The 15,925-nt window shown below is 45.4% G+C and overlaps 1 protein-coding gene across 1 annotated transcript in view; it reads right to left on the bottom strand.

Moving 5' to 3' along the window:
• Positions 1-10,504: 10,504 nt before the first annotated feature.
• Positions 10,505-15,925, bottom strand: part of UVRAG (UV radiation resistance associated) — a 263,463-nt gene continuing 258,042 nt past the window's right edge. Inside the window, 1 exon segment of the mRNA XM_037522986.2 lies at positions 10,505-11,553. Within this exon segment, the coding sequence (XP_037378883.1) occupies positions 10,851-11,553 (703 nt within the window). The 3' untranslated portion in view covers positions 10,505-10,850.

Raw genomic sequence — 15,925 nt, 5'->3', positions numbered from 1 at the left:
TCCTAGTAAGAACTGCAACACTTTTAGTAGACTCTTTTTTTTTTTGGTTTATACTTTTTTTCTTTTTTATTATTTTTTAAATTTTATTTATTTTTTACATCATTTTTCATTTTTGCACAATGTCTGCATTTTCATCTTGGTTATAGTCCCCATACAATTCCCATCCCCCTTATTTTGACCCTAATCCCTCCTTCCCTCCCCCCAACCCCAGTAGCATGTCTCTGGTTTATAGTTGCTTGCTGATTTTGATTTTTACTTTAATATAGTTAGTCTTTCTCCTGGTCCCTTATTTAAGTTTTCTAGATTCCTGCTATGAGTGAGACCATCCGGTATTTTTCCTTTTCTTTCTGGCTTATTTCGCTGAGCATGATCCCTTCCAGCGCCATCCATGTTGCTGCAAATGGCATGAGTTTATCTTTCTTGATTGCTGAGTGATATTCCATGGTGTATATGTACCACATCTTCTTGATTCGGTCATCTTTTGGGGGGCACTTGTGTTGTTTCCATAGCTTAGCTATTGTAAATAGTGTTGCTGTAAACATAGGGGTGCAGGTGCTCTTTTGTAGTATAGACTCTTTTAAGGTGAGACTCTCCTGTAGACCACCTCAAGTTGAAAATTTGCCTTTATTGACAATATTGCCCAAGCAAGTCTGTCCCAGCAGTGGATCTCTCTTCCTCTCCCCTCCCTTCCCGGGGCCAGGCACTCACTGAAGCCAGAAAACAGAGGGGGCACTTGGGAGTGTGGCCAAGGTGAAATGAGAAAGACTCCTTGGCACAGCGATGCTAGGAGGGGCCTTCTCTGGAAACGTGGTGGGGCTGGGCGGTGGGTGCTCTGCCGCCCAGGCCCTCCAGAGGCTGAGGGGAAGGAAAGGTGGACCCCCAAGGCAAAGGAACCCAGGAGTTAATGGGACTAAGGGAAATGGGTGGGGGGGAGAAAGTCAGGGGCTATGCCCAGGGGGCACGCAAAGGCCAAAGCTAGAGGGGTGAGCACAAAGGCTAGCACAAAGGCCAAAGCTAGAGGGGTGAGCGCCCCGTCCACGTCTCAGGATCCTGCTTGTTTGTTCTGTTGGGGGCAGGGGCGCTGAACAACTGCAAGGAAAAGTTGTCCAGTGTAGAGTGTTCCACCCTGCAGTTTTTACCCTCAAGAACAATTTTTGAACAAAAAACTAAATATAAACCAATGTTTATAGCTCTCCTACAGCCATAAAACCAAAACAAGTTTGCAAATTAAAACAACAGCGATTTACAAAGTCAATTAAATTCATATTAGCAATATTAATCTAACGTGATGGCTGATGTTTTGCTGAAACCAAATCCCCCCCCCGTCACGTGACCCCGGCACCACCCACAGCCTTGCGCCCCGCACACCCGCGGTGACTCACTTCTCCCACCGCTTTTCTCTCCCTCTCAACTGCTGGAATTCCTTTGTTCAGGCCACAGGCCCTGACATCATGTGGGCTTCACCCCGCAGGAATGCTTCGGTATGTGTCCAGTTGGCCTCCTTTGTCCCCGCTCCAAGGCAGGGAGCGCTGCAGCGCTGAGAGGTGTTTTTCATTCCTTCCACCCTGTCCCTTGCCCCACCATTTACTGTCCCCGGGGCAGAGCGGATCCAGACAATAGAGGGAACTGAAGTGCTGGATGTCTCCAAAGCCAGGCTTGCAGCGCAAGGCCAGGCTGGTTACACAAGAGCAGGACTCGGGAGTTCTGACCAGACAGAGCTGGGAAGCTGGAGGATGCTGAGTGCACAGCCAGAAGAGAAAAAAAAAGGGGGAGTGGGGTGGAAAGGAAAGGGAAGGGGGAAAAAGAAAGAAAAGAAAAAGCCATCGGGAGAGAAGAATGCTGGTCGGTGATGAGGCAGGGTTGTTTTCCCACCTCTGAGAAAGGAGAAGAGAAAAATGTAAAGAGCTTCGGGGTTGCTGTTTGGAGGGGGCAAAACTAGAACCCAAAGTCAAAAGACCGGTGAGATCTGAGAGGATCCTTCCTCCCCAGTCTCTCCCTATCTGGGGCCTACACAGGCGCTAAGTTTGGGGCACAGACAAGGGACCGAAATGCCCAGGGTTGGCCAGGAAGACGTAGGCCCACCTTTGTAGGAGCTCCATGCTCCTCAGGCTGCTCGGCGGCCCAGGGGCAGTGGGGAGAAGTCCCGGAGGCCCAGAGGGCAGTCTCACAGGGCAGCGAGGGAAAGTGGGCCGCGAGGCCTAGCCCACAGGGAGCTGACCCTATGGAGGAATGACACAGGGAAGGAGGACCTGGGGCCAGAACTGCAGAAGGACCTTGGCCAGAGGCTGGCGCCAGACACCCCAGGAGCAACACCATGGGCAGGTTGGAGAGAGTGGTCACTTGTCAGAGAGAGGCCCCACACCTGGGGCAGGGCGGCCGAAGGCAGGGTCAGAGAGGAACTGGGAATTTGAATCTCACCTTAAAATTTTTCAGACAAAAACGACAGAACTGCCTTGCGGTGGCAGGATCAAGAGTTCTCTGTCACCAGAAAAGAGCATTCGTGGGCTTGGCTGAGGGCAGCTCTGGGGACATTCATACATCTTTGCACGCTGGACTCTGATACCCGTGGCGGTGCTCCTCGTGCCCGCCGGGGGACAGCGCACACGGGTCAGGGCCGGCGCCGGAGCTCAGTTCTAAGGGGCCAGATGGGTCAAGATGTACTTTTCCTGTTAAAAAAAAAAAAATCAACATTAAAATATAAAATAAAATCAGAAAGAAACATCCCCGGTGGTGGGGTGGGGGGGTGATGCCTGATCAGCGGCTGCCCACGGTGACCTTTGAGTCCTTCACACGCGCCAATGCTCCTTTTTACTCCACGGCTTTGCACATGCTGTTCCCCTGGAATGGACTCTTTGGCTTCCAATTTATTTAAATTTTACTTCCTCAAAAGTGTTTTCTGAAACAAAGGGCAGGCTGTGCTTTGATTTGTTCAGTCAATGTTAGACCAGCAGCGAGCGCCCAGTCAATGCTAACGAGATGAATGGATGAAGGTGGATGCCCCATGTGTCAGAGACAAATGACTCCCAGGCTATAGTTTTAAGTCTGAGCTCTCATGTTGCAGCTTTGTGAACTTGGCTACGACACTGATATCTCTGGCCTCTACCACTCCATCTGTAAAATGGGTACTCAGCACACGACGCAGATCTAACAAATATGCCAGAGCGCTCGCTGTGCCTTTTGACAATGCCTGTCCTCTGGGAGCTCACAGCCCCCCCAGCAGGTGACAGATGGGGGATATAAACTTAGAGAAAAAACAAGGAAAGCCTGTGGTGAGGAGGTCACAGGGGTGTTGGAGGACCTCCTAGGAAGGAGAGTCAGGTGTGGGTTACGAGGCCACAACTACCCTTCACCCATCACCCCGGCTATCTATACCCCACTATACACCCATATCTGATCTCAAACATGTGCATTTCACCTGTAACTATTTCTCCGTGTCTCTAAAAGATGAAGACTCAAAATAATATGCCGCATTTTATTATTACTATTACATCACACAATAAAACACATAAATGCTGGTAGGATGTTTAGATGGTGAGGGCAGAGGGAGCAGGCTATATAGGGCCTTGATAAGCCTTGGGGTGCAGAAGAGGCCCTGGGGAGCTATCGGGCCTGGGTTGGTCCCAGTGTGGCCTCAGGAGCTGCATGACCTGGGCAGGTCATCAGGCCTTGGGGGCCCGCTGCTGGCTCCCTGGTCAAGTGGTGGTGGTAACATGTCACCCACCTCTTCCCAGGGCTGTCCTCACCATTTAACGTTATCAAGTAAGGGACTAGGTCAGGACAGTAAAACACCGCCCAGGTTTAAGGAGGTCATGCATCCCGGGAGAGGGAAAGCGAGTGACCCGTTCAGAGCTCAGCCGCTGTTCTGCTTTCCCAGCTGGTGGTGGCTCAGGATCTATGGAGAACCTATGACAATCCTTCAAATATGTGGTTCTTTTCACTGTTAACAAAACCCCAGCTCCACAGTCCACAACTGATCCTTTAACAGCTCTGCCTGTAAAGGTCACATGTGATTTCTGATGCCAACTCTGGGCACCCTGGGCCTTCCTAGAGCTCCTGGGACTGAGTCAGACACATGTATGAGTTACAAAATCCTTGGCTCTATGTTCTGCCTCTCCCCCCCATACCCCCCAATTTCATAAGCGCTTACTGCGTGCCACTAAAGTGCTTAGACAGAGGGGGGTGCAGAGCAAACTGACTGGCGGGTTTCTGGGAGAAGAGGGGCTGGTCCCAAAGGTCAGCAGCCCCGGGGGCCTCGGTGGCGTGAGGAAAATGTCACTATCGTGGGCATGGAAGGTGGCCTGGCCGGGTCCTCACATCACAATAACCAAGTGAACTCAAGACCCTGACTCAAAGAGCAAGAAATTCATGAAAACACACGGTGATCCTGTGCTGGTTTCTTTGAGGAACAGGTGTTCCCTATAGAGAATTACAAAAAAGGTTTTGCAAATGAATTTTTGTGAGAACAAGTTGATTCTCTAAGCACCAATACTTGTCTTAAGCATTTTGAAAAATAAACTACCTTAAATTTTTATGCATTTTCCTGTCAAGCTAAAATGAATTTATCATTTTCCTCATGATTGAGGACTGTCTTTAGGAGGTCACACTCAGCTCGACTCTTGTAAAGCTATTTTATTAATTTTTGTTATACATTTCACAAGCCCGGTGTCAAGGCTCTGGAGTAGATAGGAGAGGAGTAGAAGGCTCTGGAGTAGATGGCAGGAGAGGAGCACTGTGCTACCCATGAAACCCTGGAGAAGATGGCAGGAGAGGAGTAGAAGGCTCTGGAGTAGATGGCAGGAGAGGAGCACTGTGCTACCCATGAAACCCTGGAGTAGATGGCAGGAGAGGAGTAGAAGGCTCTGGAGAAGATGGCAGGAGAGGAGCACTGTGCTACACATGAAACCCTGGAGTAGATGGCAGGAGAGGAGTAGAAGGCTCTGGAGAAGATGGCAGGAGAGGAGCACTGTGCTACACATGAAACCCTGAGCAGACGCAGGCTGGGTCAGATGGTGTGTAGCTCAAGGTCCATGTAACAGGCAGGGTCATGGCTGGGGGTCCTCTCCTCTCCTGCCATGCTCTGGACCCCAAGGCGATGTGAGAAAGTTTTAAAGAATGAATAGCAATTTGTCCTAGGACAAGAGGTGTCTCTGTTCAGGCCCAAGGGAAAACCTGAGCAAGGGGCTGACTTCATTTTTCAGAGGAGCATCTGGGCTCTGCCCGGGTCACACAGCAGTGAGAACAGGCCTGGGATCTGAGTGCCCTGCTTGCTGTTGTCAGGCCGCGTCCTCACTCCGTGCTCAGACTGCATTCTGCCTGCGTACCTGCTGCTTGTTAGGTCATCTCTGAGCTCTGTCCACTCACGCCTGCCTCCGTTCATTTCTAATCTGCTATTTGCAACTTAACAGGGAGTGAGAAAAGCTCATTAGAATTGTTTTGTAGAAACCCCAAAGTATCCAAGCCTCAAGAAGATGTGGTACATATATATACTCAATAGGATGCTACTCAATGATCAAAAAAGATAAATTCCTCATGCCATTTGTGGAAACATGGATGGAGCTGGAAGGAATTATGCTCAGTGAAATAAGCCAGAAGTGAAAGATAAATATTGGATGGTTTCACTTATGTGTGGACTATTGAGAAACCAAACGAAGGGTCAAAGACACATTTTAAAACCAACCCTTGAAAGCGGATTATAAATCTGAGACTTCCAGGAGTGGAGGAGGGGGGAATGGATAGAAATTGGGGGGAACACAATGAACTATGGAGGACCTTGGGTGCTTTGGTGATGGGAGGGCTATGGTGACTGCACCTGAGGGAAGAAATCCTACATTGTCAAAAACTGAACAAGGATGCAAAACAACAGCACTTCATTAAAAAACCAACCAACCAACCCAGGCCTGAAGCCTGCCACTGTCACTCTGGTAGTTCTGTGCCTGGCTTGGCTGGCTATGGCAGTTCACCAGGCGGCTGTCTTTCTCATTTCATCTGGATTCATGACCCTCTTTTTCTGGACATTCCCAGCCTCTAAGAAGTATGGAATTATTTCAAAGACATGTAGTTTTTATTCATTTAAAATCCACAAGGCTGAGCTGTTTACCTACAAAACTATAATTAGATGGGTTAAGAGGAGGAAAAAAAAAAAGAAAATGCAAAGCTTCTATCTATTTCAAGCAAAATTTTTTTTTTTAAATTTTTCTAGAGGCATGTTTTTATTTATTTATTTGTTTGCTTGTTTGTTTTGTTTATACATGCACCGGGTACAGTCAGAAGCGCAGGAGGGTGAGAGAATTCACCAGAGCCAGAGCGGGGAGCAGAGCAGGCAGAAAGACCGAAGTACACTGCTGAGGGGAGCAGCGGGCGGCAGGAGAGGTCTGTGCGCCATGTGGGACCCTCCTCCGGTGGCCGGGGAGCAGCCGGGGATCGAACCAGCGCCGCAGAGGCCGCGGGCAGCTTCACAACCCAGCGCTCAACTGCTGTGCCACTGGGGAGTCCCTATTTCAAGCAAAATTAAGAGCTCTGGGCACCAATTCAGCATTCACGGAGGCCCCCATCCATATGTTAAAAAAAAAAAAACTTACGGATGAAGCGGGTCTAAATAAGATCATGTCTGTCACACAAGAATCAAGCTAATTAGGCTGATAGGCCATGTCTCAACACTGTGTCCATGCCATCTCCCCACTACTTTGAAACATTTGACATTTGTTTAGAGCTTAGATTTTCAAGACCATTTCAGCCCTGACACATTCTCTCCATGCACAGAACGAGTATCTGTATTTCAATTGTCTTGCCAATGCTTGATACAATGGAGGCAAGAAATCCTTCTTAACACCTCCTAGTGTACATGGTGCTTTGCAAAGACCATTAGTGCTTGCACAAAAATATTTTCCAACATCTATTCCAACCTGGGGGCAGGATGTGTGTGTGTGTGTGTGTGTGTTTTATCCCTGCTTCACACATTAGGAGTCAGATGCTAAGAGTTTTGGTGGTCGTTCCCAAGGGCTCAAACAGGGATTGGTGATAAAGGGTCTCCTTACTTCTCTGTCATAACACAGGGCCTCTCAGAGGACAAAAGGCATCCAACAGTGATGGTGTGGGTCTCATACAAAGTCAGGGAAGGCAGAACCCATTCCAATTTTTAAGACTAAGAAATGGGGTTCCTTAGAGGTTCGAGGATTTGACCAGGTGGATGAGTTGGGGGCATTCAGAATCAGGCTTGTCAGGAAGGGATGCTGGCCACACCCTGACCACAGAGTAAAAAGCCAGCCCTTTACTAAGTATTTACCATGAAAACATCAGGGACACCAGGATGAACCACACAGATTTCCCCCCCCTAAACATAAAAGGAAGATTAAATAGATTCAAACATGTATTCCCAGAGCCCAGTCTCAACCTGGCTGCTTATACTGCCAGATCTAACCAGATCTTACTCTTCTGCTTTCAAGTTTGCAAGGTTGGAAAAGGCTGCAGGCATCACCCAGACCTATTGACTTGGCACCATCAGTCCTCCCCACTGGCCTGCAATTCAATGTCTTGAGACGTCAATGTCGCTCACCTTTCTTCACCTCCATTTGGGCGTCAAGCAAACTCCTTGCTGTTTTGCAAACACACATAAGGGTCTACTTGCCTCTATGCCTGCTCCTTCCTTCTGAAATGTGAAATCTAACCTATCTTTCATCTGCATTATCTCCACGAACATTTCCTGGTTCTTGAGTTAGAATAGCTTCCTCTGCATCCCACAGCTTGACTCTGCATCAATTAGAATTGATCACAATGAATTTTAATTATAAATATACCTGTGCTCCTCACCCTGACTTGAGAATGTGGCAGAGGTCAAGGCTTAGTCATCTTCATGTTAACCTTGTTTAGTCCAGTTCCTGGCAGAAAAAGAACTAACTTAATAAATACAGAATTGCTGGCTGACTGTTGAAGAACAAGGCTTTCATAGTTAACTTAGCTTCAATATGAAATTCAAAACAATGAAGAAGACAGAACTCAAACATAGCAGGGAAATAACATACACTTTTACTCTTAAAATAAATACTAATCAATTTTATTTTATAAATACAGATGCTGAGTTTTCTTCCAATTACCAAAAGATCAGTTTCACATGCCATTTATTATTGGTGGTGGTTTAAAAAATTATTTAAATAACCAGTTAGGTCAGGATAAATGGGCACCATTAGAACTGCTAAAAAAAATATAGCTGGATACAATCTTCCAAAACTAATATTCTGAGGGGGACAAAAAAAATCTCTGGAATTTCCAAAGTGGGTAAGAGGAAGCAGAAAGAGAAAACACAATCAAATACCCATTTGATAACATTTGTCAGCTGTTAGAAGTGTCTCAGCGACATGAAAACTGAAAAAGCTCTCAGCAGTTCAGAAATGGATAGTAGTAAGTTTTCATTTCAACTTATATCCTCAAAGCAAATTTTAATTTTTTGTATGATTTTCAAGACCAATTCAAAAGATTAGCAGAATATAGCAATTTAGCCCATTATTTTTAGGTCTTGGCCACTTGAAACAGAGGCAAAACAAATTCTGCAGCTTTGTAAAAAGGTTGAACAGTAATTCCTGGTGACGTGTAACACTGGAGGTTCTACCTAGGCCACAGCAGAAGCTGCAGACATCCAACTCAAAGGAAAATCCAACCCCCAAACTAAACAAACCCAAACCTAAGGGGTGTTTCGTGGCACTCAGGACACAGTGAGATTCAAGCAATTGCATAGGTGACTGTTGGTCAATCGTCAGCAATGTGATCACATTCTGAGGCAGCGCTCCATGCTTGCGGAGGAAACGCTGTGAACCCCCAGAGTCAGGGAAAACAAATGGGAGACTGAGGGAGGGAATCTCAGGGATCCTGGCTTATCTTGCTGTGTGGGACCCAAGGTGAACTGTCCACCACGGGCACTCTGCACGGCTCCTGAGTCAGCAGGAGGGGCTGCAGTTGAATGCGCCTTGCCTTTGAATGTGGCCTGCAGTTTAAGGTGCACTCCCTTCTCTGTGGAAATCACATTTCGCACAAGATTCACCTTCTGTCATTCAATCCTAACACAGTCCTTCAAACACTTTTTTGGATGCAGATGTTACTTCATTGGAGGACCCCCCCAGCCCAGTCTGACTTACATCCAAGACCGTGTCTACCGTCACTCCCTGACTCTAAAATGAATGACAGTATCCTACAAAGAAGCTGTGTACATGCCTTCTGCCCCAGGTTTGTGGTAGTCCTACCTCATGTGGAATAAGATGGATTTCTTCTGATCAAGCTAAAGCTTTTAATTGCTTGCAGGTCGGGCCTGTCTGTCATGCAATGTTTCTGTGAGTTTCTACGCGGAAAAAAACAAATGAACTATTCTGTTTAACCACGTAGCTATAAATTAAAATTGAGTCCAGGAGTGCTCGGACAAAACATGAAAATGATTATGAAATCAATGAGTTAAGACGTTATGTAGGATGAATGCAGCAACTGGAGACCACACCTGTGAAGGTGTCTGTGTTGCTATACACACAGAACGTAAACTCAAATGAAGTCAAGGACTTTAGCTTAGATACAGCCATTGTTTTGTTCAGGCTAGTCCTGCTGTGATGTAATACATAGAAATGCAGGTTCAAGAGGAATTCCAAAGCTGGAAGAAAAAATCAGGTCAGGTGATGTAAACTCAATTTTTATTCTTCTATACAATACACGGATATATGGATAAATTTCCCTTAAAGAGCTTGCAACCCTGAGGCGACATCCTTGGGTATATAAAGTATAAAGCAATAGCAAATAAAATCTGAGCTCCAGGAATGACAATTGGATTTCAAAAACATAATTTAATATTTATGCAATTGCACACATACCAATAATATTCTATGCCTCATCTAGTCTCTTAATCCAACTACATCAACTGCCTTGCAGTTTGCACATTGGACAGCCTGACCCTACATATATTTAATCACATACAATGCTTTCCTTTCCAACTAAAATTTAATAAATTAACATGGGATTTACATATAGGCATTTGTGTCTATTGAGTGCACTGCCAGGAAGCATGCCTAGTTGTTTATGGCAGCATCTACCCACGTAAATGCTTTGGTCCCCAAAATGGGTTGGACACTCTCTGACTGGAGCAACTTTGGGGTCCTTGAGGGTCCACTGGGCCGGAACAGAGGTGAGGTTTTCATCTAATTTGAGGACTATTTCAGGGTACAGCTGACTACAGGAGGTGGCAGGTCATGGTTTCTGTGTTAAATAACCAGTGAATCTCACGTCCTCAGTTTTCAGGATGCAGAGCCCCATCTACTGTGAGGTGGGGCAGCAGTGTCTGAGGGTGAGTGGCGCCAGGGGCAGGGACGGGGTGGATGAGCCTAGGTATCTAAGGACACCATTGTGCTTATTCATCAACGGTAGGGTTGGCAAAAGATCCTTCAGTAAATGGTGGAAAGCTTCTTCTGAATATTCATTTCCCCAAAGTTTTATAAACTATGGTGAGGGCAAATTGCTTATGAGAAACTAAAGGTGAGTTCATTATATTATTTATATATTATCATCTTCCCTCTGAGGATAACGCAGAAGTGTAAATAAAAAAGCAGACAAATATCTATAAGGTGACTCGAGCTAGAGAGCAACTTTTGCTTTCAAACAATCGTCAGGCCTGAAAAGCAAATCTTGCAAGCAAAATCTAACTTGTCTGGCCCACTGGTACACAATGACCCTGAGTCCCTTCTTGATTCACAAGGTCTATTTTTCCGAGGAATATCCTCCATTAATATTCATTTTGTGTCATAATCACTAAAGGGCAGCCAGTGCAGCTTTCTCTTCATTTTAGGCAGCAACTCTGTCCTCGTCCTACTGTCTGTCTGTTCACTTCACTTATCAGAGCTCCGGCGCGGCCTGCGGAAGCTGGACACATTTTCATTCAGCGCATAGATCCTTCGGGAGAACTCTTCAAATTCTCCCAGAACTTGCTCGTCACACTCCACTGCCACGGCGCTGTCCACTGGGATGCAGTTAAAGGCTTCCAGCTGATCGCCTGAGGTGAAACCCGTGGCTTCCATCCCAATGATTTCTTCTGCTTGCTCCACCGTGCAGCAGAGCTCAGCTTCTGAGGCGGGGGGGAGCTCACCCGGAAGATGGACGCCGGAGGAGGCGGCCCGCTCGCTGGGCAAGAGAGTGCCGTTCACTGTGGCTGGATGCCCAGGGAGCGCTTCTCCTTGCTCTTGGCTAGTGTCCACACTCACATGGTCCCCAGCTGAGCTGTCACCCAAATCTACTCCTTTTTTCTTATTTTCTTTGGAGAAGTCCAAGGAGGTGTCCAAAGAGGAGGACAGAGATGCTGTCTTCCCCTCAGATTCTCCCATCGGGGGGGTGGTGGTCACGGGCTGGGCCAATGCTGAGTTGTAACTGGGAGGAGGGGTTTTGTATTGGAGTCTCTCATTCTCCGAGCTGGCTCGTTTTCGGTGTCCTTTGTCTGGTGAAGGGATCACCCCCGAGAAGCCCATATCTGCACCCCCAAATATGGAGCTTTGTCTCTTTGGAACAGGGATTGCACTGGAGGTATGATGTCTGTCGCTAGAAGGCAAACAAAAAAATGAGAAATTACTTTTTCTACTTCAGAATACAGCATAAGCTTTTTATATCCAGAGACAGGAAACTGCACATTTAGGTCTGAGTTAATAAAAATTAGTAATAATCCTAATATTAATGGCAGTGTCTGAACACATGAAAAACATAAAGCATTCTGGGTTCAACTTGGACGCTTCCTTCAAGAAGGATACAAGACATGCTAGGACACATCCAGGAGACTGAGTGCCTGGGAGGACGGGGCATAAAAACCAGGTCACATGGCGGAAGAGTTGAAGTAACGAGAATTAGAACTGGAAAGAAAAATAGGGATATAATCAGTTTCACAGTTTGAAGGGTTACCAGTGTTCTTATATTGCTTTTCATATTCAACTCTCATTTTCTCTTCACAAAGCAGGCATCATCACTTGTCAGAGAAGTCCAAGGACTTGCCTGTGATGCCTCCCTGAGCCAGCGGCAAGACTAAGACAACGACTCATGACTCGATGATCAGTAATTTTTCCAGCAACAAATGCTAATCCCCTTGCAGTAGAGAACTGGTAGAAGAGCCCAGGGAGATATAATTAAATATATAAACTTTTTTTAAATGAAAATTTAACTTGGGAAATGACTTCTCCTTTATAAAGCTGGTCACACTGGTGTCTTCAGTCCTTCTTTTGACCTGAGTTCTCAGGAAGGGAGCTTTGGGCCAGCACTCACAATCATGACTGAGCTTAACAAAGCATTTTAGTTTTTGAAGAATTTCATAAACATCATTTCACTCAGTGCTCACAAAAAACCTGCCAGAAAGCAGGCTATGCATTATTACTCCTATATCTGAAATAATAAATAATTAGTGAATGGAAATAGAGTATCGAGGCCCTGGGAGGGCTATTTCAGGCACCCCTGGATGCTGAGCACGGGTCTGGGGGCTCGTCAGCGGCAATACAACGAGATGAACAGACTGAGGGAGGCAAAGGGAGGTGCAAACCCAAGCTCCAGCCGACTGCGATGAGGAAATGCACGGAGAATGGCTTGCCAGAAAGCAATTACTAGGCAGGGGTAGAAGCTAGCCTTGCAACTCTACCCACCCAACAAATAGCTACTATAAGTGCAGGCCTTGGGGAGGGTAAAAATGCAAGACAGAGCAGGCCCTGCCTCTGTGGAGTGTCAATTCTGCAGGAGAAAGACATTCATAATTAGTGAAATAATACATTTTCAAACTACAATAGTGATAAGTACCCGGGGGAAAAGAGAGCCTAGAGCCCTCCGACCTGTGCCCACAGGCCCTTACACCAGCCCTCTCTCTGTTCCTTCTTCTCTCAGGATTTTTCTGGTGCTGGATTATGCCTATGGTCTCAAATCCCTAGGCGAGGGTTATTCTCCTTGAGAAAAGCAACCACAGGCTTCCAAAGTGTGGACTGGTCAGACTCCCTTGCTTGGCTGTAAGTAGTGGAGCCAGGAGAGATTTCATAATTAGGGGTGGTCACTGGGGTGCACCTAGAACTGTGTGAGTAGATCAGTAAATTACTGTTTTTAGTTCTCAAGAAGAACAAAACAAAACAGAGCAACATCTGCTGGTCTTAATCCAGGTTTTCAGTTAATATGTTGTCAAAACGCACGGTAATTGGGTAAGCCGCACATTTCTGCCAACCTTGTGTTTTCACTCTACCACTTGCTGACAGTGTTCCTCTCCAACGATTCTGCAGGGGGCCGAGGTAATCAGACCAAAACAGAGCATCAGCACTCCCCACAGACAGTCTGTTCTGGGCAGACAGGCCATGCTTTCAGTTGCCACCCCTACCTAGGAGGGATGGGACAAGCCAGGGAAGCAGGGAGAACAGAAGGTGACGCTGCTGGCGTGCCACTAGAGGCCAGGCGCTTAACCCCTCATGGTTTTGAAGGGTCAATGACGTGAAACCCTTGCTGCCACCATCTCTCGTCCCCCACATGTGGGCTGGTAAAAGGCAGGACAATAGGAACAGGTTAGGGCCCAGCAAGCAGTGCTCATGATGCAAGGAGAAAGGATATTCTGTGGCCCTCTTTGATTTTGAAACTCCCCAAAAGTTTTCCTTAATAGCACTTGACACGAAGGGAAAGTAATAAAGTGTGACCTGCTTCCTCCCAGCTACAATGGGATGGGAACCACCATTTTCCTGAGCGTCAATGATGTTGAACCCTCACATTTTTCCCTGTGAGAAAGATAGGCAGCTAGGAGGCTTATGTGATTTGTTCAAGGTGGCAGGGCCTGCATCTAAACTATTGGGTTATCGGAAATGCCATGACGCATTTTTGCTTGAAAAAATGTCATGACTTTTCTAACAACGCAACAGATTGGGTCTTATTCCGGAGTCCACACAGTCAGTTACATCCCACATGGGAAAATGATATTCAAACTCAACTAACATTTGCTAAATGCCAAAGAATGCCAGACATCAAACAAAATGACATTACACAGGCCTCCTTTAACCCACCCAACCTATAGGTAACCTCTAGGGTGTTGCCTCCATTTTAATGGAGAGATACTAAGACTCTGAGAGGTAGAGACTTCGATATTTTCTGATTTTGTACCATTATTTTCCAGTTCCCTTGGGTTTTTAGGAGAGAGCAGGCAATGACAGTGTCAGACACAATCTAGAAAACCCAACTGACAAGAAAACATTCTCTCTTAAAAATGGTAATGGAGGGCCTCCCCGGTGGCGCAGCGGTTGAGCGCTGGGTTGCGAAGCTGCCCGCAGCCTCTGCAGCACCGGTTCGATCCCAGGCTGCTCCCCGGCCACTGGAGGAGGGTCCCACATGGCGCGCAGACCTCTCCTGCCGCCCGCTGCTCCCCTCAGCAGTGTACTTCGGTCCTTGTGCCTGCTCTGCTCCCTGCTCTGGCTCTGGTGAATTCTCTCACCCTCCCACGCTTCTGACTGTACCCAGTGCTTGTATAAATAAATAAATAAACAAACAAACAAACAAATAAATAAATAAATCTTAAAAAAAAAAAAAGGTAATGGAGTGAGTCGTCTTCTTTTCCCATTTTAGTCAGGGACAATAAAACCTTTATTTTTTTTTAATCAAAGTCTTTCTTATAATCATAGAAAGAATAAGTGGAACAAAAACAGCTTTTTCTTAATCATGTTGGATCACAACAGGAACACATATCACTAAATGGTGGCGACAGTAGAGAGATTGGGTTTCCAGTGGCAGCAGCTTCTCAGGACATGACTCTGAGTTCTAAGGCTGCACCTCAGTGCTGTGCTCTCTCTTACTGTCAGTGCGACTTTGTCAGTGGCTTTTGCCTGAAGGGACATCTCAATTTTTTTTTTGGGGGGGTGCTTCCAATTTGCTGTATTCTTGTAAAGCTAGATTGCTGAGAATTGTGAGCAAATAGGACTTGAGTGGTAGAACAGCAGATGTCACAGGCATAATACGCCTTCTTACATGTGTTTTATAATATTAGTTTTGGCAGCTCAGAATTTACTATTTCTAGTATCTCAGCAATGTTGCAGACTTTTAAGCTAGCTGAGTTCTAAATAGCTCAAGTGTTGAATGATTACATTAAAATATATACAAACACATGCATTTTTAATTATTATAATAATTTATAGTCTCTGGAAAACTCAAAAATTATAAACCATGTAAAAATAAAAATCACTCACAAGCCTATACCACTATTAGTTTTGGATATTTTCCCTTTAGACTTTGATTTTATATGTGTGCTTTTAACTAAAAAAAAAAAAACCAAACAAACCTAAAGTTATATTTGTGGTATATCAAATTCTGATCCTGCTGATAGATGTTATTAAAATCTCTTGGTAAACAATCTGAAATGCTGGCTTCACTGAATAAAATATCATAATTCACTTAATCATTCCCTCATTTTTGTAGACTTAGAATATTTCCAAACTTTTACTATTAAAAAACAAACTGCTACAAGCATTTCAGTATAAAAACAATGTATAGATTTTGAATAAAATGATTTTGATTTGCATATGTAACAGATTTCTAGAAGGAAACTTCCCTATACATTTTGGTACAAGTTAAATTCTTACAAGAAAGAAGAATTTTACTTTTACTGCCTAAAAAAAAGAGAGGTAGCAATTAATATGCAAAGCAAATACAAATAACAGATCAAAAAATAATGCCCAGAGGTTGTTTCAAGATGCTTTTTGTCTGATTACAGTTGGCTCCATGATTATTTCATCTGATGGAAAAGAGGTTAAAAAAAAAAAAACAAAAACAACAGAGTCACTAATTTTATGACCAATTTTTAAGGGCTGTTGACAATTTACTTATCAAATGAAATTAGCACAGTATTTAAGTTGTGATGAGTAACTTACGGGGAATTTCTACTCTTAGAAACAACCAGAGTAAAGTGGGTGTTTTTGAGCAC

The sequence above is a fragment of the Talpa occidentalis genome, unplaced genomic scaffold (assembly GCF_014898055.3).
Source record: "Talpa occidentalis isolate TD23 unplaced genomic scaffold, MPIMG_talOcc4v2.1 talOcc4.3, whole genome shotgun sequence".
NCBI classification, from domain to species: Eukaryota; Metazoa; Chordata; class Mammalia; order Eulipotyphla; family Talpidae; genus Talpa; species Talpa occidentalis.
This window is presented reverse-complemented; position numbering and strand designations above follow the sequence as displayed.